The sequence below is a fragment of the Zootoca vivipara genome, chromosome 9, assembly GCF_963506605.1.
Source record: "Zootoca vivipara chromosome 9, rZooViv1.1, whole genome shotgun sequence".
In the NCBI taxonomy this organism is placed as follows: domain Eukaryota; kingdom Metazoa; phylum Chordata; class Lepidosauria; order Squamata; family Lacertidae; genus Zootoca; species Zootoca vivipara.
Genome location: NC_083284.1, coordinates 45,107,168 through 45,132,980, shown reverse-complemented (window position 1 = coordinate 45,132,980; position 25,813 = coordinate 45,107,168). Strand labels below are relative to the sequence as shown.

Sequence of the window (25,813 nt, the reverse complement as noted above, 5' to 3'; positions counted from 1 at the left end):
CTGTCCTTCAGGCAGGTTAAAGTACTTTTAATTTGATTTATAATAATAAAATTGTGACCAATGCAGCTTCCTGTCTAAGTGGGGATCTGATGAAAATAAGGACCGTCCGTTCCATGACGATATTTATATCCCGTCCATCTGAGTGCGTTGCCCCAGCCACTCTGGACGGCTTCCAACATAAACATAAACAGGATAAAACATTAAACATTAACAAATTTCCCTATACAGGGCTGCCTTCAGACGTCTTCTAAAGGTAGTAGAGTTACTTATCTCCTTGGTTTTTGTTTTTTTTGAGTGGTGGTGCTAGTTGCATAACGCCTCTGTCCAAAGAGTCAACGCAGATGTATTTACATATTGCACTTTGCAACACAGTATATGCGCCGCTTTCGGGCAGTGGAAGGAAAGCGGACGCCACGACAGTAGCCCAAGAGATGCGACAGTAGGAGCACATGGGAAATGATGCCTCCTGGGGCGAAGAAAGGAGGACAAGCCGCGGCTGCACCGTCTAGTGGTTAACGCGCCTGTTTCCAAAAACGCAGAGGCTGCCGAAAGCCTAACAAGAGTTTGCAGCCGTCGAATTCGGCCCTGAGCAACATCCCAGCACCCACTGCGAGAGAACGAACTACAACCCCCAGACTACCCCTCTACGACGTATTCGGCCCTAAGGCATATGAAGCGCGGTGTATGCTGGGAACGGTAGTTCACGTTTAAAAGTACAGACGCCTGACGGATAGGCCTCCGTCCGCCCGAGCTCTGCCACAAGGTAAGGAAAGGCGGGAAGGCTCGCATCCCCGGCATAGCCCAAGCTTAGACACCGAGTTAATGACTTCACACGGTCGGGCAGGCCAGGGTTTTTTCTCCGCTGCCGCTTTCGGCAACCCTCGCTTCCAGGATTCCGCTGGATTTTGTTCGGTGCTGCTGCCCCCTCGCGGCGCGTTTATGGCGTTAACCTTTCCCAAGCGGCCGTTGCTCCAGGCGACGCAGCCGCGGCTCCCTTCCTTTTAATTGCTATATGCGCATGCGCACCTGTTCGCTATAAGCGCGTGCAGAGAGCGTCGTCGTCGTGTGAAGGACCCGCGCTTTTGCTGCCAAGGAGCACGGCAGGGAATTCGTCGTCGCTGCTTTGCGTGGCCGTTGGGAGGACGATCCTTAACGCTTGGGGAGAAGGTTACCCCCCCCCCGGAGAAACCTAGGGGGAGCGTTTTTCTATAAATTTTTATTGTTATAATTTATTAAGTTTATATAATGTGGATATAAATGACTGTTAGCGGCTGCAGCTTGCAATTGCTCTCCAATGCACAGCTGCCAGAGGAAGGCAGGGAACTGTAGCAACTTTATTGTCCTGCTCTGTTTTTTGGTGACGGAGTGTGAGGAGAAGTGCTTGGGACAAAGCCATGTCTTTTGGGGCGTCCATTTCACATCTTGTGTGAAGCTGTTTTAGGAGTTGGGAAAATACTTTACCATCGACTTCAGTGGGCCTTGCATTTCCTCCTCAAAATTGAAATTATTTGCTGCAGGAGAAGGTCTTCTAACTGGAGACTGAGCCCCTATTGAAAATACAAGAACTTGAAACTCTGAGGAAAGGTGCAGTCTTTCACAGGTCTGCTCAGAAGTAAATCCCATTGTGTTTAATGGGCATTCATTCCACAAAAGTACATAGGATGGTAGGCTCAGCAACTCTCCCATACAACCTCTGCCTCTCCTCATTGGGAAGGAAATGCTGTTATTAACGCTTACCTGGGTTTATTAACACTTACCTGGGTTGAAGGGAAAGGGCACTTTCCACATTTTGCAATAAGCAACAAAACAGTGATTTTAAAGTAGGTTTTAACTGTGGCACCTAGTTCAGTGGAGACTTTCACTGTTTATTACTTTTTCTCCCTTTAAATACATTAAGTATGGTTCAATTTATTTTCATATCAACTAGGGCTTGTTACTTGGCAAAAATAAAGCCATTGATTTAAAATTTTCTTCATAACTTTTTAACAGTGGTTAGAACCTGAATATTTGCGAAAGCAATATGTTTAGATAGACACACCTCCCTCTGTTCTTTGTAGTGGCTCCAAAGAATGTTAATTTATTTATGTAGTCCATAAGACTTTACACTGCTTGATTGTAATAAAAAAAATCACAAAGATAAATCAATAAAATAAAAATACAATAGTATTTTAAAACACTGTATACAAAAGTTAAGATACTAAACAGATTATGTAGATAATGGTGATCTAGTAGACATGCCACTTTGATTTAGTACCCACCTTCCCAGCCTCAAACTGATTTTTCAAGCCACCTTGGGTTGGTCTGATATTTGTCCTGATCTTTATGCTAACCCTTTTTTATTTCTCCAGACAATTTTTCATGTGACTGATATGTTTGGTTTAGAAACTTTGAAAGATTAAGTGAACAAATAAGTTACTGCGCAGCTGAAAATCAGATTTTACCCTAGCACAAAACACAGGCATATTTGGGTGTTTAAATATTCCCATTGATTTTCCATTTCCACTTCCTATTTGTACAGCACTTCACAAAAGAAATGCAAAAGGCTAAGAGTAGGCAGACAATGCCATAGAAATAGACCGTATCATACACGTTTCAGGCAGCATTTATCACTTCAAAGCAATTCCACTTCATATCCATTTCAGGACTAGTGTATGGGTTGTGGTTACACTATGTTTACACTAAGGGAGGTTATGTCAATATGGTTATAAAGTAGTCTCCTTTAAGTGGCTTGCTGATTTGAACTTCAAGCACTTTAAGAGTATGAGAGGAGTGCAGGGCAATGTTAACCACACACCTGGCACTAGTTTTGTAATTATGTAAGCAAAAAGGTTTTTGAGTGACACAGGCAGGTGGGCATGAATGGAATGATTTGCTTCTGTGGCAAAGCTTGTCTGTCTTGTTAGCCTCTTATGCATCCTGTAATAAGTTGTTTGTACATTGGTACACACTCTCTCTGTATATGTGTGTGTGTGTGTGTGTGTGTGTGTGTGTGTGTGTAGATAGAATATCTATCTTCTATCTACATAAAGATCCTTAGGTCTGTCTGACAGATGTGTCAGAATCACTGAAGTATTTCCAGAACACCCAGAAATCTGAAATTGGGAAAAGATGCACACCAACATTTCTTAAATATTAATAAGGTCTGAAAACACGGTGCTTTAATTTATCAATATCAAAATAGAATATGAAGTGTGATGGCAACACATTGCAAGCCAGGGTGCAAATGAAGCAGTATGTTGGGCTAGACTTAGGTAAGGTAATAATGGGTCAAGTCACATTTCTGTGGGAGTTCACCAGTCCCTGTTGTAATACTTGGAGGAGAAGGGTAACTTCTCTGGCAGTAATAGCCAATTTGCCTTCCAGAAGATATAGACTCCAACAGGCTTTGGAATGTACAGCCCTCCAGATGCTAGACTGCAACTCAGTGGTCAGGGATGGTGGGAATTGTAGGCCACAACATCTGTAGGGTGTATAAATTTGGCCACCCCTGTGATAGCACTGGCTAAAAGATAATAAAAACAATAAAAAATAATTGCAAAACCCCCTGTAACATGTAAACATTCTGTACAATTTATGACTCTTCCATCTTTTCCTGCCAGTATAATAAATGTAATCCCAACACACATTTTGTCTGTTGGTACTACCGGTATCAATACATGTATTTTGTTAACTGTTCATTGAAGATGTCAAAGGTCTGTGCCATTTTTGGAGGATCTCGGGGAATTGGCCATGCTGTTGCACAACTGCTAGCACAGAAAGGATATTGCCTGGCCATTATTGCCAGAAATCTGGATAGAGCTCAAACTACTGCAAAGAACTTGGGAGGTATGTATACCTTAGTGTTTTTGCAAAATGTGTTGAACTATTAAAGTAATACATGTGTGTTAAATAAAGTAGCATGATTATTTTATACTGAATTTGAATCTTGCAGATGTGATAGTACAACCCCTACATAATATAGTATAAAATAAAATAAGGGTCTGGTTAACAGTTGGAGTGTCTTGGGGAATTGTTGGTTCTTTGTAATGTAAAAATGTGTACTCTGTCAGTATCAGACTTCTTTTCCAATCATATAATTAGTACCGTACATTATTTTCTAGAATCCACATGTTACGTAGCTAACAGCTCTGTGTCTGTATTTATGATACTTGCAGTCTCTGAATGTTTGAGAAAGTTTGTATCTTATTGCGGACTTTGTGTCAACACAGCAGATCATCTAGCATTTAGATGTGATGTTTCCAAAGAAGAAGACATCCAAAATGTGTTTAAAGAAATGGAGACGAGTTTAGGTCAAATAAACTATCTGGTTAATGCTGCAGGTATCAACAGGTTAGTTTCCAATTTAAGCTTCTGTCAAAGGTACACTTTTGAAAATACCTAACATAAATAAATATACAGGTATAAAATAGTGTGGTTTATTTTGTTTCAGAGAGAGTTTAAAATCAAAGATTTAATTTGTATCTAAAAACATTTGGAACAAATTTCATTAGATTGATTTGATATTCTTTGACTTACGATAGTTGAATTAACATTTCATTATCCTATAAGGACTGTTTCATTTGCAGCCTTTATACTGATCAAAAGCTGATTTTGGAGGGGCTCTTTATCTACCTTCATCTTAAATGACTTGTTTAAACAATAGCATAATCCATATTCTGGGTCAGCCTTTAGGGATTGTTATAATTCACTACAGTTACAGGGTGACTTCTAGTGGGCAAAGGTGCATAGATAAAACATTCTGGAGTATCCCTACTAATAAAGCAAATATTGCCAATTCAGATTATTAGTTTTTAATAAAACAACATAGGGTACTCAACTTCATAATGAACTCATTTAGTTTTGCACTTCAGTGTTTTTTCTAGTTTTAAACAATATATTATTATTAGCAAAGTGGCTGAAATTGTTATATTTTTCAGTGTATTGTAATTAATTATGCTTGACTATATTGGCCTGTTTCTTTCATGAGTCTAAATAGTATTTCTATTCACCACTGTCATTTTTTTAATATTAGAGATGGCTTGTTGTTGCGAACCAAGGCTGATGATATGCTAGCCCAGCTTCAGACCAATCTTTTGGGGACAATGTTGACATGCAAAGCTGCTGTGAAGGGTATGATTCAGCAGCAAGGTGGAGCTATTGTTAACATAGGTGTGTCTGCCTAAATAAATACGATTATTTTCAACTGATACTAATTTTTCAAGAATCAATGTGTGGTATGTTATGTATGGTATGTTACAAGTTCTCCTATATAAATGCTGTGATTGCCTTGTGCATTACCGCAGCAAACCGATGGCGACTTAACAAGAACCCATCCTCATGAACCAGGAAGGGACCACCCTATTGCAAGGGTTTGGGTTCTCACTTGTATTTTCATATAGCTGGGACTGTAACAGTATCTGTAATGCCTTAAGTATTAAGTGCATGCTTGCTTTTCAGCATAAGGCCTTCATATACATTAGGCAAAAAGATAAGGCATTAAAATATTTAGTTAAAAGTTAAAGATCGGTACAGCTACTATTAAAAAACCCCAGTTCTGATTATAGTTCCTAAACTTTGCCTTTGCCTGTCTTTCCCTTTCGTTTATTTTAGGAAGTATCGTTGGGCTGAAGGGCAATTCTGGTCAGAGTGTATACAGTGCCAGCAAGGCAGGATTAGTTGGATTTTCACGCTCTCTTGCTAAAGAAATAGCAAGAAAGAACATTCGAGTCAACATGGTTGCTCCAGGTTAGTTTTTAGTTCAACTGTCAGATGTGAATCAGTATGTAAGATCAGACGCTTTCAGGTCCTTATATACTGAATGTAATGCACAATATTGATATCAGTCCAATAATTGCATCAGTTACATACTTAACAGGTTAAGCAACGGTGGGGAACCTTTGACCCTCTCGGGTTGGCAAGATTTACTTTGCCTGGACTGGTTCACTCCAGCGGAGATCCCTCCATGCGCCGGGTTGCACGCACGTGTGAGTGTGCGCACCCACAATTTCTGGTGTCTGCGCAGACACGATTTCTGGCGCAACGGAAGTGAGTCCCCGCGCCGTGTTGTGCCAGTTTAGCGCAGCACACGGGGACTTGCCGAGCGGGAGGCTCAGTTCGGGGGCGCTTGTGGGCTGGTTAGACAACCCCCATGGGCCACTTGTGGCCCATGAGCCTTAGGTTGCCTACCCCTGCTCCAGATGTTGTTGGACTCCAACTCTAGTCAATCTCAGTCATCATGGCCAATAGTCAGGGGCAATGGGAGTTTTCCACCTGCCTTGCCGCACCCTCCAGCCCTTGGATCCCTAGGGGCCTTCAGAATGGTGTTGCTGCCACAGGCATTATGTGTGTGTGTGTTGTAATGAACTGGGTGGAAGACTGTGAGTCATGGGGATGGGGAGTGTGTGCGCGCGTGTGTGAATTCAGCAGTGCTTAGTTTGTTTTTGGTTGTTAATGTTGCTAGCATTGTTTTGTGGATTATGATTACTGCAATGCCTTGTGAGTTTTATAAAATGACTTCTCTTGTGGTTGTTCTGTTTAGCCGATTTTTAAAAGTTGTTCTGTTATTAGTGTTCTGTACAAGGTACAGTGGTACCTCGACTTACGAACGACTCAACAACCGAATTTTTCGACTTACGAATGTCTCGACATCCGGAAAAAAACCCGCGGCGGTTTTAGATAGGGATTTTTCGACTTATGAATTTTTAGATAGGGTTGCTTCTACTTATGAATTTTTCCGTTTTCAATGCATTCCTATGGGAAATCACGTTTCCAATGGCGTTTTTCGACTTAAGAATTTTTCGACTTACGAAGGTGCCTTCGGAACAGATTAAATTCACAAGTCGAGGTACCACTGTAGTTGTTTTACTGATGATTTGTTATTTACTTTATATGGTTTATGTTGTGGTTGTGATGTTCTACTATGTTGTTATTTATGATATGTAAGCTGCTTTGTGACTCATGTGAGTGAAAAGCTGCGAAGAAACAACAACATCATCATCATCTAGATAGGCTTGTCTAAATAAGAATGTTTTAAGCAAGTGCCAAAAAGAGTACAGTGAGGGTACAGGCAGGGAGTTCCAAAGTGTAGGTGCTGCTGCACTAAAAATTTGAGTTGAGTAACACTTGAGTGAGGATCTATGGCAGGCACCCCCAAACTTCGGCCCACCAGATGTTTTGGACTACAATTCCTATCCTGTTAGCTAGGGATCATGGGAGTTGTAGGCCAAAAGATCTGGAGGGCTGCAGTTTGGGGATGCCTGATCTATGGGGTAAGACAATCTCATATCATAATAGTAACACCTTGAACTTGGCCCAGTAGCAAATCAGCAGCCAGTGCAGTTCTCTGAGCATAGTTGTTATATTCTGCCTCCTGTCAGCAGTTATGCTGTAGCGTTCTGAACTAACTGAAGTTTCCAGATCAGGTGCAAGGGAAGCCCCTCATAGTGCATTGCAGCAATCTAGTCATGAAGTAGCCAATGCATGAGCTACTTTAGCCAGGCTTTTCTGGTCCAGGAGTGGCCGAAGCCAACAAACCAAGTAGAGTTGGTAAAAGGCATTTCGAGCCACTGAGGCTACCGGAGTCTCCAACTGCAGGGCTGGATCCAGAAGCACCCCTAAACTCTAAACCTGCTCTTTCGGGGGAGTGTAACCACATCCAGGGTAGGCAATTGACCAGTTTCTTGGACATGGAAACTACTGACTCATAGTGCCTCTGTCTTGTCATGTTAAAAGTTCAGCTTGTTTTCCCACCGCTTCGGATTCATGCAGATACAGTTTTCAAACTGTTTTGCCTTAGTAAAAACATTTCTAAAATTTTCTTTTTTCCTAAAGCATAACTGTGTGGTGACTGCATGACTGAACAGATGAATCATTATCTGCTTGGCAAAATACAAACAGCCTTAATACTTTTATGTATGTACACATGCAGCAGGTGGAGCTCTTGCATTAACTCCTGTAGTTTACCTTGAACAACTCAGTTTGAGTGTGTCCCTACTAACCACAGCAAGATTTCATTTTGAATATTAACACCTTTTGACATCTCAGCAAGCCTCTAGCAACACACTAAGTCAAGTCCTTGGATGTGAGAATTTAACCTCCAACCTCAACCCAAGGCATTCCAAATGCACTGTCTCTCTTCATTTTATTCAATTCTGATGTTCTGTGATTTTATCCTGCTAAGGATATCTGTGTAGGAATTGCTTTGTACTTATTTTATAGTGCAGTGCACCTTTCCATAACAATGTTTCTGTCAGCTTGCAGAGACTGTAGTGGAAAGCATGGGCTCTAGTGGCCTAAATATGGAACCTGATCTTCTCTTTCACTCCAAACCTTAACTTGATGCAAGTTGGAAACATATCTTGGACTTGTTTTCTGCCCATCATTAAATGTATAAGTTCATGTCTATAGTGGCTGAGCATGCAGTCATTTGAACACAGGACGTGCTTTTCACAGTAAGGTAAAACCCTGGTTTGATAAGAGAACTCCCAAAGATTCTGTGGACTCTGCAAGGCTGAGATTGCTACTCCAGCCATCCAAACTCCATGTGTGATAAGATAGGGAACAGAAGTGGCACCTGAACCAGGCCCTCTGTATTCTTTAGTTTAAATAAGTTTAAACTGGCTTGGCTTGCGCAGCATTTTAAATCACAGTTAAACTTAAATATAGTTTAAAGGTGCACAGTGCTAAAACTGCAGGTACTTTGCTTCTCTCTCACACTTGTTGCTGGTTTGTTGCCAAGAACTAAATCAGGGTTTGACTTACCATTACAGCTGAACCCAGGCTTGGTGTTTCTTTCCCTCCAAGCAAACCACAAGCTGTATGAAGGCTTGCTGTCAGGTTACCACCCATGGATGGTTTGGGGAAAACCAACCATAGGCCTGGGTTTCGATGTAATGCTAAGCCAAACCATGGCTTAGCTCCTAGCAATGCAGCAGGAGTATGGGAGGAGTTAAGTGGCATGCATCAACATGCTTTAAACAATAGCTAAGTTGGTTTGATATAGTTTTAGAGGTACACCTCATTGAAATCAGTAGTGGGACTTAATGTGAAACAAACATGGTTAGAATGGGGCTATATATGTAAGAATTTGGATGCGTAAAATTTGTCACAGTTTCTGGACTGACGTTTCCAGTTTCAAGAAGTTTCAGATAAGTTTGAATACACAAATATTTCTTTCCTTAAATGGTTTTTAGTTGTGCAACTATGCTTTGCATTTTGACAGACTTATGACTCTTGAGCTCAGGAAACTATATAGTTGTGATGATAGTTTTATCAGGATTTGACGGTCTTATTTCATAAACATATTTTCTCTCCCCCCCCCAAATGTTAGGCTTTATTCACACAGATATGACAACACACTTGAAAGAAGAGCAGTTGAAGAAAACTATTCCCCTTGGACGATTTGGGGAGCCTCATGAAGTTGCCGAAGCTGTTGCGTTTCTTCTGGAGTCTCCGTATGTAACAGGCCAAGTTCTAGTTATTGATGGAGGTTTGCAACTTTTGTTTTAAAAGCCATGATAGCATAGTTAATAAGTGTGGGGAAACTTATTCAGCAGTTGAAAGTCCCAAGAAGTGGATTGAGGTTATACTACTTTTGTTAGTATTTTAAATTAAAGTAGTATAAATTTGTAGTTAGTCTGACAAACTTCAAATCATATGCTTACTTGTCTGTTTGCCTCAGATAAATAAGCAAATTCTGATGTGTGACACCAGATATTTTTTTTGGGGGGGGGTAGATGATTCAGGGTCCCATTTTTGTTTTTTGTGTATATATTGAAATTAAATGATCTGTGGTTGTTGTTTTTAAAATAAGTGCTACATGTTACCAAATATACTAATTGTGGCATATACCTTGCTTCATCAGATTTGTTCTTTCAGTATAGAAAGCTTAATGCGGCTATCCTTCCAAAAGTTGGTCTATTTTTAGTTCATTCTGTAAGTAAAGTATGATCTTTTTCATAGTTTATGTTGGAAAACTTTGGTGTTCTACTTGGAGAGGCAAAGGAAACTGATGATAAACTGCTTAGGAATGTTGAATGCTTGTATAGGGCACACTCCATGCATATTTATTTTGTTTCTCCTATGAAGTGGTTGCTAACAAAGAATACAATGAACTTCATAACCTTAGGTTTCTTAAATAAAACACTAATTTTCAAAGGTTTTTTTATTCATTCAAAGTACTTGAAATAGTGATAAATTATTATTTAGATGTGACATTTTCTGGCCGTCTCCTACTTGAAGCATAAATATTTGTTTTTTTATCACTTTAGAAAGGGCTACACACACACACACACACACACACACACACACACACACATCACTTCATACATTAAAAGCTATCTATATATTCTTATTCTGGATGCTTTATGGCTCTTTGGCACCAATATAACTCTTTCTCACAATCAAATATTTTGTGTCTACTACAGTATCTGAATAACAGAAATGTTCAACCGTATGCTATATTGTTACGTGCCACCCTTAACTCCGAGCATTGTGATATTCTGGGGGGTTGTAGGTGCGCTTTAACGCTGGTGTTTCTTTTTCCTGTGGGACAATAAGGCACAGTGGAAACTAGTGTCTTTATGATATATGGTTTATTTGCACGTAAATACAACCTGCAGCCTAGATGGAGGGGCTGACAGTATTGGCACCCCAAAAGGTCATTGCTTCTTCCATAGCCTTGCACTCAAATGGACAGCAACTGTCATGCTTTTCCTCCTCTCTAGCTTATGTCCTTGCTAACTCCTAACTTCCCTTTTATACTCTAACCCAGGGGTGTCAAACTCAAATTCATCGGGGGCCGCATCAGCAGTTTGGTCACCCTCAAAGGGCCGGTTGTATCTGTAGGACTATGTGTCCACTCTTTATTATCATAAATTATTGTCACTGCATTCAATTATTACTGTTTTTTGTAATAATGTAAGTAATAACTAGCTCTGAAAGCAGAAACATAGTCAGAATAGTAGATATTCAAATGTACAATTATTGTACAATTTATTGAAAAATGATTTTTGGTAACTGCACTGGGTGGTGGAGGCTCACTAGGGTTTCATGCAGGAGCTTTGCAGAGCTACTGGTACCTGGAGATGCTGGGGTCCTTCTGCATGCAGGACAGATGTTCTGCCAGTGAGCCATCACCCTTCACCAAAGGGACTGGCTGAGGTTGACTCACTGGAGCTGCTCTCCTGGTTCCAGGGTTTAAGGGCCAGAAGTATAAAGCAGCATCCTATGTTTCTGAGGAGAGGGAGAGGGAGAGGGAGAGGAAGAGGAGGGGAGGGGAGGGAGGGAGGAAGGAAGGAAGGAAAGAGGGAGTGGGAGGGAGAGAGGAAGGAAGGAAAGAGGGGAGAGAAAGAAGAGTAGGAAATAAGGAAGGGAATAAAGAAGGAAAGAAAAAGAAAGAGGGAGAGAAGAGGGAAAGGGAGAAAGAAGGAAGGAAGTAGAGGGAAAGAAAGAATAAGAATGAGGGAGAGGAAGAAAGATGGGAAGGAAGGAAGGAAGGAAGGAAGGAAGGAAGGAAGAAAGAAAAGAGGGAGCAGGAGGGAGAGAGGAAGGAAAGAGGTGAGAGAAAGAAGAGTAGGAAAGAAGGAATAAAGAAGGAAAGAAAAAGAAAGAGGGAGAGAAGACAGAGATAAAGAAGGAAGGAAGGAGAGGGAAAGAAAGAATAAGAACGAGAGAGAGGAAGAAAGAAAGGGAAGGGGGGGTCGCCGCCTTGATTCAGGGCCAGAAAAGAGCGCGAAGGGACCCCCCCCGGCCCCAGCTGTTTGTCGGCGCTTTGTCGGCGCGGTGCTTCAGCAGCAAGGTCCCGCTGCTGGGTCCCGCTGGCTGGGGCGCTCGGCGGGCCACATGACGAGGTCTGGCGGGCCGGATTTGGCCCCCGGGCCTTGTGTTTGACACCCATGCTCTAACCTCTCCTAAAACACTGGCCTTGTCTTTTAAGCTACCTCTCAGTTGAGAGAGGGAGGGAACCCACACATTTGCAAATGTGATTAGTCTTTCCATCCTTTGTGTCGTTTAAATGGTTCATCCCTGGGCTAACACCTCAAAAGGAAATTACCGGTAATAATTAGTTTTTACACTTGGCTTTAATTAAAGGATTAAAGGTCTGGCATACACCTTAAATGCACACTTGAGTCTAGCTATCATGTCCTAGGAAATTAGCTTTGACACCCCAAACCTTAATTAAATTCTAGTACTCATTTGATCCAGAATTTAGGTGGTCCTGCGTCCCAGATTCATGAAGTACATGAATTTTTCTACTTTGTTTTATTTGCACAATTATGTAGCTTAAAAATGTGAAATCTTATTAGTGGTGGCTAAGGCTATGTTGCCAGTTTTTTTTAAATTAAAAAACTGCTTTTCAGCTTTATTTTACAAAAGTTACAATATGCAAAATCATAAGAAACTTTCTTTTTTAAAAATATATTTTTATTGAATTTATAACAAATACAGAAGAAAAAATTCAAAATATGAAAAAGCAAAAAACAAAAGGCAAAAAGAAAAAAGAAAAATATCCAATATATTTCTTAATCTGTTGACTTCCTCCTTCCCCCCCTTCCATGCTTCTATTTATAGCTAATATTGCACTCTCTACTTCTTAAATCATTTCTTCTTCTAAGATACTTGTTATAGATAATTTTCTGGTTTCTCTTCAGATCGTATAAATCTTTCGCCTTTTATCATAAGAAACTTTCTTACAACATTAAAATATTTGTAATATTAAAAATTAAGTATAATAAAAATAAAATGAATTCATCAGAACTGAGACACATGGAAAAACTCAATGAAGAGAACTTTTAATAGGAAAAATACTATTCTCTGTGTTAAATCTATTTAGTTATAATGCTTGCAGACCAGGAAGGGATAATATTAAGGGCTTTTTCTCCTTATGCTTGTTCACATCCATTAAAACCTTTCCCCCTTGCATAGGATCCAAGAAATCATGCTTAATATTGTAAAATCCCAAAATTTAATGTATCCGTGCCAACAAATGCTGTTGCGAGTTAGAGTTCAACAACATATGGAGAGCACCATATTGACTATTCTCTAAACTTCTCTATTCCAAAATCATTTAGATATTCCATAACATCTCCCTGTAATTATTTGCCATAGCCGTGTGCATTCCATATTCTAATCATTAGATCCAGGGGTGCCAAAATATTGGGGTAAGCCCTACCCTGCTAATTGATCACAAGATGTGGCATGCACACACTACTTGAATGGCAAGGCCCATAAACTTTGGGGGCCCTAGGCTCCTAGGCTCCTCAGATATTTTTTGGGGGGGACGGCGGCAAAAAGAACCTCAGTTGCTAGGTGTTGGCTCCTGTGATTAGATCTGTTTGTATTATAAATCCTAAATAATCTGACAGAGATTAAGAACCAGGTTGTCCACATCTTATTAAGGTTTGAAGGGTCATGCATTTGTTGATATTTAACCAGATAGATTTCTAAATGTCATCAGAAGTAGATTCTCTAGTCAATACTTCTCATTCCTGGAATAACTGATTTGGCTTGTTGTTGTTATCAGTTGCTTTATACAATAAAAGTCTCAATGATTTGACAGAATAAAATAGAGCACATTAAAACAGTATGGAATCAGAAAAATATGGGGGGTGACAATACAAAATGTATAAAATTCAGCAACATATTAAAAAGGACCAAATCCTAACTGCTCCACTAAAAGATGAGCACCACTATAGAAAGCAACATTAAGTAACTAGGGTAAACAGCAAGGTCTTAGCCTGAAAAGATTGTGCCAGATGCCAATCCCATGTGAGAGCATTGCACAATAAGGGTGAAACCACTGAAAAGGCCCATTCCTGTGTGGCCACCTTCCACATCTCCCTCAGGAACACACAGAAGGGTCTCTGAAGAAGACTGCTGGGTCTGGTCCAGTCCTTGAAAATACTATAAATTACTTTGGTTGGACAGTGTTCTCGAAGCTACGGACATGAGTTTGACCAAACTGCTGGAGGCAGTGGAAGACAGGAGTGCCTGGCGTGCTCTGGTCCATGGGGTCACGAAGAGTCGGACACGACTAAACAACAACAACACTTTGGTTTCTCCCAAATTAGTTTTTCAGTCATTTAAACTGCCTTTGTTCATTTCAGATTACTAACCAATAGTTTAAAATGTCCTATTTTAAAGTACTCAAATAATACTAATTTTGCATCTCCCAATCCTTTCCTCATCTGTGTTAAATATGCAGTCTGATTATTCCTTATCCAAGCTGCCAAATTTAAATAGTTTGTGGGCTACCAAAAAAAGAAAAAGAAAAAAGCTGTCAGTTTAGGCTGTAATTAAAATTGGCAGAAATATAAGCATAGAAGGGATGCAGGTGCTGTGGGTTAAACCACAGAGCCTAGGGCTTTGCCGATCAGAAGGTCGGCGGTTCGAATCCCTGCAATGGGGTGAGCTCCCGTTGCTCAGTCCCAGTTCCTAGCAGTTCGAAAGCAAATCAAAGTGCAAGTAGATAAATAGGTACTGCTCTGGCAGGAAGGTAAACGGCATTTCCGTGCGCTGCTCTGGTTCACCAGAAGCGGCTTTGTCATGCTGGCCACATGACCTGGAAGCTGTACCCTGGCTCCCTCGGCCAATAACGCGAGGTGAGCGCCGTAACCCCAGAGTCGGTCATGGCTGGACCTAATAGTCAGGGGTCCCTTTACCTTTCTGTATCTTAAAATGTAGTCTGGAAGTACTATATATAGTAATTGATTTTCTTGTAGGATCAGCCCAGTAATAAAAGGTGGAGGCAAGTTTACTTTCATGTTTAGAAAAATGACAGTGGTCCTGAAGGTAGGAGTCTATCAAATGCTGAAGATGATCATCCAAATGTCAAGGACCAAATGGAGCAAGCAGCATGCAGACCTAGTGGTGGGACGAAAATATCCTTAAATAAGAGACACGGGGGAATGATCAACGGTCTTCAATGTCTGTATACTAATGCACAGAGCATGGGAAATAAACAAGATGAACTTGAGCTCTTGGTACAGCAAACTAAATATGACATAATAGGCATCACTGAAACCTGGTGGGATGAGTCTCATGACTGGAATGTAGTAATAGAGGGATACAATCTATTTAAGAGAAATAGACCAAACAGGAAAGGAGGAGGAGTAGCTTTATATGTTAGGGATATGTATACCTGTGAAGAGATCCAGGATTTAAAACTTCAAAGCCAAATTGAGAGTATCTGGGTCAAAATTAAGGGAGAGAAAAACAACAGTGATCTCATTGTGGGAGTTTACTATAGATCCCCAAGCCAAACTGAGGACACAGATGATGCCTTCCTGGAACAGATGGCCAAGCATTCCAAAGGAAGTGAGATAGTAGTAATGGGGGATTTCAACTATCCTGATATTTGTTGGATGTCAAACTCAGCCAAGAGCATAAGGTCGAACAGATTCCTCACTGGCCTTGCAGACAACTTCATTGTCCAGAAAGTGGGAGAAGCAACAAGAGGATCAGCCATTTTAGATCTGGTCCTAACCAATAGTGATGACTTGGTTAGTGGGGTAGAAGTGGCAGGATCATTAGGTGGGAGTGACCATGCTCTTCTGGAGTTTATTATCCAGCGGAAAGGAGCAACCAAGCATACTAAGGTCCAAATTCTAGACTTTAAGAAAGCCGACTTCAGAAAACTTAGGGAAACGCTGGGTGAAATCCCATGGACAGTAATACTAAAAGGGAAGGGAGTTCATGATGGTTGGGAGTTTGTTAAAAGGGAGATATTAAAAGCACAACTTCAGGCAATACCAATGAGACGGAAACATGGAAGGTGCCTAAAGAAGCCAGGCTGGCTATCTAAAGAACTTTTGACTGAGTTAAGATTTAAAAGGGATATGTACAAAAAATGGAAAAGGGGGGAAATCTCCAGAGAGGAATTCAAACATATAGCCAGCACGTGTAGAGACAAAGTCAGAAAAGCTAAAGCACAGAATGAACTCAGGCTCGCCAGAGAGGTTAAAAGCAACAAAAAGGGCTTTTATGGGTATGTCCGTAGCAAAAGGAAAAACAAGGAAACAGTGGGGTCACTCAGAGGAGAAGATGGTGAAATGCAAACAGGGGACAGAGAAAGGGCAGAACTCCTCAATGCCTTCTTTGCCTCAGTCTTCTCCAAGAAAGAAAACAACGCCCGACCTGAAGAATATGGAGCAGATGATTCAGCAGGGGAAACACAGCCCAGAATAAGTAAGGAGGTAGTACAAGAATACTTGGTTAGTTTAGATGTATTCAAGTCTCCAGGGCCAGATGAACTACATCCAAGAGTATTAAAAGAACTGGCAGAGGTGATTTCAGAACCACTGGCAATAATCTTTGAAAATTCCTGGAGAACAGGCGAAGTTCCAGCAGACTGGAGGAGGGCAAATGTTGTCCCTATTTTCAAAAAGGGGAAAAGAGAGGACCCAAACAATTACCGCCCAGTCAGCCTGACATCAATACCAGGAAAGATTCTAGAGCAGATCATTAAGCAAACAGTCTGTGAGCACCTAGAAAGAAACTCTGTGATCACTAAAAGTCAGCATGGGTTCCTGAAAAATAAGTCATGTCAGACTAATCTGATCTCATTTTTTGACAGAATTACAAGCCTGGTAGATGAAGGGAACGCTGTGGATGTAGCCTATCTTGATTTCAGCAAGGCCTTTGACAAGGTGCCCCATGATATTCTTGTAAAGAAGCTGGTAAAATGTGGGCTAGACAATGCTACCATTCAGTGGATTTGTAACTGGCTTACTGACCGAACCCAAAGGGTGTTCATCAATGGCTCCTCCTCATCCTGGAGAGTAGTGACTAGTGGGGTGCCACAGGGTTCTGTCTTGGGCCCAGTCTTGTTCAACATCTTTATCAATGACTTGGATGATGGGCTTGAGGGCATCCTGAGCAAGTTTGCAGATGACACCAAATTGGGAGGGGTGGCTAACACCCCAGAGGACAGGATCACACTTCAGAATGACCTTAACAGATTAGACAACTGGGCCAAAGCAAACAAGATGAATTTTAACAAGGAGAAATGTAAAGTACTACACTTGGGCAAAAAAAAATGAAAGGCACAAATACAGGATGGGAGACACCTGGCTTGAGAGCAGTACATGTGAAAAGGATCTAGGAGTCTTGGTTGACCACAAACTTGACATGAGTCAGCAGTGTGATGCAGCAGCTAAAAAAGCCAATGCAATTCTGGGCTGCATCAATAGGAGTATAGCATCTAGATCTAGGGAAGTAATAGTACCACTGTATTCTGCTCTGGTCAGACCTCACCTGGAGTACTGTGTCCAGTTCTGGGCACCACAGTTCAAGAAGGATATTGACAAGCTGGAACGTGTCCAGAAGAGGGCAACCAAAATGGTCAAAGGCCTGGAAACGATGCCTTATGAGGAACGGCTTAGGGAGCTGGGTATGTTTAGCCTGGAGAAGAGAAGGTTAAGGGGTGATATGATAGCCATGTTCAAATATATAAAAGGATGTCATATAGAGGAGGGAGAAAGATTGTTTTCTGCTGCTCCAGAGAAGCGGACACGGAGCAACGGATTCAAACTACAAGAAAGAAAATTCCACCTAAACATTAGGAAGAACTTCCTGACAGTAAGAGCTGTTCGGCAGTGGAATTTGCTGCCAAGGAGTGTGGTGGAGTCTCCTTCTTTGGAGGTCTTTAAGCAGAGGCTTGACAGCCATCTGTCAGGAATGCTTTGATGGTGTTTCCTGCTTGGCAGGGGGTTGGACTAGATGGCCCTTGTGGTCTCTTCCAACTCTATGATTCTATGATTCTATGACTTATAAATGTTCACTGACATCAGGGGTGTGAGCATACAAACAGATCTCTTTTTCACCTCTTGAGGTCAGTATAATTTAAGGAATAATAGTTCATTAGGGTTAGTTAGGTAGTAGTACAAAGAACCACATACATATTTCTAGCCATTTAAGTTTGGCTTGAATGTGCAGGGCTAATTTAATGCTGTTTTTCATTTTGTTAGAATTGCTACATTCTTAAAATCCCAATTTTAAATAACAGGATTATATTATTTGTGTACATTAATTCCCGTTTATACATATTGTTCAGTTTCATAGTTGAAAATGAGTGTGCATGGCTTCTTATCTCTATAAACAGTTGCAGTATTTCATGAAATTTATGATTGGCTTATCTCTTTGTTTAATTATGGTCAGAGTGGGTAGAACATTGTAATACATGGCAGCAATAATCTTTTGTGTTTTACAAACAGTTCAATGCAAGGTAATTGTATCTAACAAAAAATGGCAATATTCACAAACAGAGAATTAGGATACACTTTCACTGATCTTAAGGAAGCCATAAGTAAACCAGAAATTTCAGAGGGGGGCTGCAGCAGAATTAGAATTAATCAAGAAGGTAAACTGTTCATTTGGGTCTGAATAGAGACCATGTTTTTCTTTCTCACTACAGAAGTTAACCCGGCATTGCCAAGCTGGTTGTTTTACCAGCTATTTCTGCTGTTACCAAGGAACATTGTGCTTATTTTTAAGACATTGGCTGCTATTATTGTTATTTTTAATTACCTGTCCTTCACCCAGGGCAGGTTGGAACATTAAAACACAATATTAAAAACAGTTTAAAAGCATTTATTGAATTGTTGGAAATCGAATAACAATTGAATATGTCCAAAAATACCTGAACTATTGCTATCTACACTTCCTGCATGGTATTTCCCACTGACCCCAAAACTTAGTTTTCTGTCCTCTTTACAGTCATGTCTATTTATCTGAAACTGAGGATTACACTTCATGTATGTTATGAAGTAGCAGACTCTAGTCCATGAACAATTGTGCCATAGTAAACTTCTTTAGTTTAGGAAATTCCACCAGAATCTCTTTTGCTTATATATAGTTGAATCCAAGAGTGACTTGGTTGTGGAGAAAAGGCTTCACCTATGTTGGCAGTATCTTCTAAAAACTCAGGATGAACATCATTGTGTTTAGACATGGGCCTCAAGCACTAAAGGTGCCTTTTCTTTTCCATCATGCCGTGCCATGCATGCCATTGCAACTTTTTGTAGTTGTGCAAAAATGAAAATGAAATCTGCTGAAGTAAATAAGTGAATTTAAATGTAGTTAATAAGCTGAAACTGAATGACATTAATTAATTACAAATTGATATAATTATTTAAAAAACGCTTAGAGATCCTACTAACTTTAACAATATTTGGAATTTATCATATTTAGAAAGCAGCTTTCCCAGATTGAGTGTCGTGCTTCACATGCTATTTAATTGTGCCAGACTGACTAGGCCTTTCGATTTCTGACAGCTGAAAATGTCTAATAAATACTTCTGTGAGCATTTGTTTAGCTGTCACAATAATTTTATTTCCAGGAAAATGAGTTATTTGTTCATGCTAAATCTTGCTTGAAATGTTTGCGCTCTGCCACTCCTACTGCTATAATAGTAAATACCTCCTTCTGAAAATTTACTAGATTGTCACTGCATCATCTGATGTATTGATGGACCCCGACACATTTTAAAGGTTGATAAATAATAATTTGGGATAGATATATTTATGGAGTACTTTCTCCATGACTCAGCAGGGCAGAGATGACTGTGAAATGCAATTACCTTTTCCATTTCTTTTTCCAGTTTTCTTCTACTTCGTCATCCCACGTTTTCCTCTATTTGTATCACACAGGCTTTTCTGCATTTGTTAAACCATCATGCTCTCAATCTAATAGTGTGCTGAATTATTTGTTTTTATAGCAACAACTTTTTATAAAGGCAAGGAAGGCTGTTATTTTATATTTGAGGCATGAGTTGCTTCTGCTGTGATCATGAATGTATTGAGCGAATACATTTGTTTTCTTCTAGTTTGACAAGAAAAATGTTCCGATAAATTATTGGTTAGCTCTTATGACACACCAGTAACAAAATTAACCACAAGGATAAATCATTGTAAGGAGAAAACATTCTGATCCCTCTGAAGTTACTCTGCTGTCAAAAGCTATCTCAATTTTGCTTACAAAACCATATTCAAGCCCGAAGGAAGCACGATTCCTCTCATTTCACCTACATGGACCAGGTAGGATGCATTTCATTTTTTTATTTACTCCCAGGGCTGTTGTGGGTGAATCAGTATAAAGTTTATCAGTTCTTTTAAGCAACTAATTTTAAACTTGAATTGCTGTTTTCTCCTAAACAACTTGCTTCTCTAGAGATGGAAACTGATGGTGGAAGAAATATGCGGTTTGCTCATTTAGAACTTGAGAACAAGTTCTAGCATTATTCTTAATATTCAGCTATTTTGTGTCATTTAGGCTGATGTGTCAAGATACCTAATCTTTGTATCGAGTCTAATCTATGCTGCTTCATCCTAGACTTGAGCTGTAGTAGTAGTACTTCAGCCTGTGAGTTGTATCCAGTAGTGTTTTGTGCTAGTGGAAGAATTTCCTTACAGCAGGGCCCCTAAATTTTGCTGACCCCTCCTATCCAATGCAGTGCAGCACCCCGTGCCCCCCTCCAAACGTCTCTGCAGGGCTGTGTATCCTCTGGAGCAAAATGGAACATGTCAGAGAGCTGTACGTGAGAGAGGTGAAATAGAGTGCCTCATCTTGTGTTAGTAGAAGTACTTTCTCTTGCAGGTCCAATAGAGCCATCCAAAGCCCTGCTTGTTTCATTTGTACTATATTAGTTTCAATTATTGCAGCCTAAGAATGTGGTCAAACCTGCTTGAAGTGTGGCTGGCTGACTGCCTCTCTTTGCTGGCTATACTTGCCCTGTGCCTCAGAGGGTTAAGCGGGACTGGCTTCCTTTTTGTTTGAATTTATAACTTTATTCTAATGAGACTCCCACTCTGGTCCTGAGACAGGCTCCGCATGGGCCTAGGCATGTGGGTGAAATTAAGACTGAAGGGCCTTGCACTGTATTGGTCAGTGGTGACATAGTGTCTGCCCTGTTGGATCTCATTCATTGTTTGCGGTTTTCTCTCCTTCCTTAGGCCCCAGAACCAAGCAAGTCCCTTTCCTCCCAGCATTCTACATGTTAGAGGCAGATGATCACAAAAGCATCTATCAGGTAAGAGCTCCCATTTGTCAATATGACTTACTTGCCATAATTCAGGCAATGGGGAAAGTGGCCCAGATGTCAGAAGAAGTTGATTTCAATGGGGTTGGCTTAAAAAATACACAATACTAGGCTGTAGCTATGAAGTAGGATCCTAAGGATGTAAATCAGAAGCCTACTGGAGTTCAATGGACTTTACTCTCCCATAAGCATGTAGGAGTGTACCCAGTTTTATTTTTGATGTCTTAAGTCTGTGACCCAGAAAAAACACACACTTAATAATTGTGTAATATTTATTGATGTTAAACCCACATGATATCAGCACAACAATCCAAAGTAGTATGATTGTACATTTTTTTTATAAATACACATAAAAAGAAGCAAAATGCTACTAGTGAAGCTAAACAAATATAGATTAGCAAGTCACATTTGAGAAAAGTTTGGTAAATGAATGATAGGACAGTTTTATATGACAGATTGTGTATGACAGTACAGATATGTAAGAAATGCTTATAACAGGCTGTAACCACTTGCAGCAGTTTGCATAGAAAAATAACTATTTTCTGTGCTAAAAGTTTATTAGCCACTAAAAAAAACCTGGTTTGTGTACTTAACATGGGTGCAAAGCAATACATGTATAGCAGTAATGCAAAATATATGGTGTGGTACATAATACAAAACTTCTCTTAAAAAGTACTGCACTTGAATAACTGAATTGAGACAAAAGAGTCAACATGTTTAATTATAAATAAAGTACTATAAACGTGCTTTGATAAGGAATACAGTGTTTTCCTTTTGTAGCAAAGTACTCTTGTACCATCAAAACCACATCTTTTTTTCTCCTGCCAGACTCAAATGGCTTAATGCTTAAGTGAAGTCCAGTTAGATGCAGAACTAGTCTACATTCTGGAAGTTTGACCATTGTTACTTTCTTCACAAAGTCCCAGTCTTAGGCAGGGCTATTATTCATTGCTGCAGTAAGCAATAACACAAAATTGTAGCATGCAGTGTTTAAAATATGACACCATTTTCTTTATCATCATTCTGCATTCCCTCCTATTTACTAATCTATCCTCTGTGGTGTGCTTATCATTCAAACCCTTGCAGACTCACTCCTTTCCCCACGTACTCTATACTCATCACTTTTGTCATGGTGTTCTGGTCAAGCAAATCTCCAGTATGATGATTTAAAGCATTTGGGTAACCATGGAATTTCAAAGAGATGAAGTGCAATGTTTTCTCAAGACGCTTTCATTCTGAGAAACGTCTGTCCTGTCCTACTTGCAAATTTTAATACTGTAAAATAATCCCATCATAATGTCCAGATTTTAAGTTATCTTATGATAACTGGCAGTACAGTTTTAAGTCAGCCACTTCTTAGTTGGCAGAAAACAAAGCTTTCAGGTGTGAAGTTTGCTTGCCTATCCTAAGCCTCTTTAAGCAAGCAGCCTCCTTTCCCTTGAGAATAGAAAATCATTTAGAGATACTAATTTCATTTAGATGTCTGTCTCTTTCTTTCCCCTTCCATCAGTATATTGCACATTTTTACTGCTGTTAATCAGAATGTGTTGCTGATACACTTGCTGCTGTGTTGTAGCTTAAAAAAATGACTAGCATTATTCATTGAGTTATAGCACCTACAACTTGCAAAAGGCACTTGGTGATAAGTTCTGCAGTGTGCTTGCTTCTGAAAAATCTCATTCACTTTAGCATTTGGCAATAGGATTATTTAAAAACAGTGCTACCCCCCACATAGTAATGAAACAGTTATGGTGAAGGTGATGTTCATGTGCAGGGGCTGTACATTTCCGTTGAATAATCACTACTTTAAATTGTAACAATGAGCAAGAAATACATGATTAGGGTGTTCTTTATCTTTTGCACACAATGGTGTTTGCCTTTCACAAAGTGGCATAAATTATCATTGGTCAAGACAATGGCTTTCAGTGTTTTCACTTTGAAAGGAAATGGTAGGCCTGATAGCCAAGATTTACAGATCATCACTTTCTACCAATCCAGATTGTAGTGTCAGGTGTCCTGGGTTTGCTTCTGGCTGAAACGCAGCTTTGATGTCTAGTCCTTGGTCAGAAAGTGCTGCATATCGACTAGCTGAGGGACGCACCTTCTTTGGCTTGGTAGTCTGGGGCTGTTGCTGCCACTGAGCTGCAGAAAGGGAAAGAGGAAACAGTTTTCTGTTGTAACATAAGCACTACAAATGGAAAATTTAAGAGCTTGTTAGTCCTGGTTAAGAGGGAGTTCCTCTAGCAACATAGTACAGTGGTGCCTCGCTAGACGAAATTAATTCGTTCCAGGACTCAATTTGTCCTACGAAAATTTCGTGTAGCGAGGCACCGTTTCCCATAGGAACGCATTAAAAGTCAATTAATGCGTTCCTATGGGCTCGGGGCCTGGCAGCGGTACTTGCTCTTTTGGCTCGGGGAAGGCAGCCAGGCGCTTGTTCTCTTGCCTGCCTGCCTTCCCCAAGCCAAGAGAGGTGTGTGCCACCGCCTTGCCCAACAGAGCCGGCATTTGACAGGGCTTCCGAGCCCCCGTCAGATGCGGGCTCTGTTGGGGGGGGGAGAGGAACGAAGGAAGAGAAAGCAGCCCTTTCTCTTCCTTCCTTCCTCTCCCCCCTGCCGCCAGCTTTCCCCCCGTCCGACACAGCGGGATCGGAGGAAAAGCCTCCTCCAATCTGCGCTGTGACAGGCGGGCTGAGGGTAAAGCGGGGCTTTCGGCAGCCGGCGAAAAGTCCCCACACCGGCGCGCTTCGGCTCCGGGTGACGGGGCCGAAGCGCGCCGGTGCGGGGGTGTTCCCCCCCGCAAAAGCAGGCTTGCTAGCCGCCGTTCCAACGGCGCCTAGCAAACCCGTGGCGGGCGGTGGGAAGCACAGGATCCTCCGCTTCCCCCCTCACTGCCTGGGGATCGGACGAGGCTGGAGAAGTCTCGTCCCATCCTCGCAGTGTCGGGCAGTGTGTGTGTGGGAAGCGGAGGATCCGAAAAGCCACCGCCGTGGATTGGCTTGGGGGGGGGGAGAATCCACTTCTCCCCCCCTTCTTCCCGCTCTACAGCCTTTGTGTTCCCCTGGTCTCTGCTGGTTGCCCCTCACCGGCAGAGACCAGCGGAACACAAAGGGGAATGAGCTGCAGTGCAGGAAGAAGGCAAAGGAAGATCAGCTGAGAGGCGGTGACATCTGTCAGCACCTTTCAGCTGATCTTCCTTTGCCTTGTGGTGGCCATAGAAAACCTCGTCTTGCGAGGCAACCTCCGATCGCAAAACCTATTCGTATAGCGGGAAATTCGTCTAGCGAGGTACCACTGTATAGAAAATCTCCTTGATTCAGTATTTCTTCTTTGAGAACATTTAAGCCTGGATGGATTTGCCTGCAAAAGGAACCAGGAGGGCTTGAACAGCTTGAAACCCCAGAGAGCTACTGCCACTCAGCGTAGACCAGCCTTTCTCAACCTGGTGCCTGATGGATAGTTTTAGACTACAACTCCCATCAAACCCAGCCACCATGACCAATGATGATGGGAGCTGTAGTCAAAAACACTGGAGGGCAGCTAGGTTGGAGAAGGCTACTGCAGACAATACTGAGCAAGATGGATCACTGGTTTCACTCAGTATAAGGCTGATGCCTATGTTTCTAACCCTCCTGTTTACAACCATGGCTAGTAGTTCCACCAGCTGAAGCTTATTAACTTAAGAGAAACAATATGTAGAGGAGCATGCTTTCATCCATTTTCTGATAACCACATGGCACACAAGGTACCCATCTTCCCCCCCCCTTCCATTCTGTACCACTGGACCTTCTCTCTGATGAGTTTCCTTCCTCTGCTTTCTTCTAATTGCACAGATCTTGGTGAACTTGGCAACAGGATATGGGGTTCAGACACTAGATGCTTTCCCATTTTTACATTGCAGCTAGCCTGGATTCACAACTGAGTGTAGCCAATCCTGAATGCATTGGTTTGATATGCCAGTCATTCACATTTACCTTTGTTCTTAGGTTCACAACAAGATTTTTTAACGTACAACTTAGCTATGAGATAGTCTTATGCACAGGTAGTCAATGAAGCATGTCTGGATGGTTGCCATCTTTAATTACAAATCCACAGACATGCCGCGGACTGTAAAAACATGCACACCTAGGGAAAGTGGAAGCAATGCAGAGCATTCTTGCAACCCCACCTGCAAATTTGAATATACGTGTGGAACAGGTTGTTAGGAACATTTGTTTGCTATTCCCCACATGGGCTGCAAAACTAGAGGGCCTCCTACATTATATAGGCCTAATCTTAAAGTACAATAATCATGGTTTATGGATTTCAATAGAGCAAGGATGAGGAACTTGTGGCACTCCAGATGTTGGACTCCCCAAGCTGGCTGGGACTGATGGAAGTCCAGCAACATCTGGAGGGCCACTGGTTCCCCATCTATGACAGTGTATTGCTGTTCTACAGGGAGTAGCTAAACTTACTATAGACATCCAGCCTTGCTGTGCAGGACACAATCCCAGCCTCATTCTTTGCTGACACAGTGTACCAACCAGCATCTTCTTTTGTAGCTCCCTGAACAAGCAGGCAGATATAGCCATGGTTATCCTGGTGCATGCTGAAAGAGAAATAAATAATCATTTATTGTTTTAAATGATAGTTTCTTCATTCAGATTTTGAATTTTAAGAAGCTAGTTTTCAATTCTTTGATCAGACCAATGCCAGGGATTAATTTCAGGATAAGTGTAAACCGAACACACCCACCACTTTTTCAGGGTGGACTTAGGCCCACCTATAACTTTTGGCAATATTGCTCCCTCCCATTGGG

At 41.2% G+C, this 25,813-nt stretch overlaps 2 protein-coding genes across 8 annotated transcripts in view; one reads left to right on the top strand and one right to left on the bottom strand.

The window, feature by feature from the left end:
• The first annotated feature begins 244 nt into the window (after positions 1-244).
• CBR4 (carbonyl reductase 4) lies at positions 245-11,222 on the top strand. 5 transcript variants are annotated; one of them, XM_035113936.2, is made up of 6 exons: positions 245-763; positions 3,684-3,825; positions 4,209-4,329; positions 5,012-5,148; positions 5,590-5,724; positions 9,308-11,222. In XM_035113936.2, exons 2-6 carry the CDS (start codon positions 3,684-3,686, stop codon positions 9,484-9,486), a joined length of 714 nt encoding a protein of 237 aa, XP_034969827.2. In that variant the 5' UTR covers positions 245-763; the 3' UTR covers positions 9,487-11,222. The 5 variants fall into 5 exon arrangements, with proteins under 5 accessions (XP_034969827.2, XP_034969826.2, XP_034969825.2 ...); XM_035113935.2 differs by lacking the exon at positions 245-763 and having other exon boundaries at positions 771-3,825; positions 4,212-4,329; XM_035113934.2 differs by lacking the exon at positions 245-763 and having other exon boundaries at positions 771-3,825.
• Positions 11,223-21,793: 10,571 nt separating this feature from the next.
• The window catches only part of PALLD (palladin, cytoskeletal associated protein), a 158,012-nt gene continuing 153,992 nt past the window's right edge, over positions 21,794-25,813 (bottom strand). For all 3 annotated transcript variants that reach the window (XM_060278690.1, XM_060278692.1, XM_060278691.1), the window contains 2 exons: positions 25,470-25,603; positions 21,794-23,155 (listed from right to left, as the gene is read on the bottom strand). In XM_060278690.1, the coding sequence (XP_060134673.1) occupies positions 22,983-23,155; positions 25,470-25,603 (307 nt within the window). In that variant the 3' untranslated portion in view covers positions 21,794-22,982. The remainder of the gene's footprint in view (positions 23,156-25,469; positions 25,604-25,813) is intronic.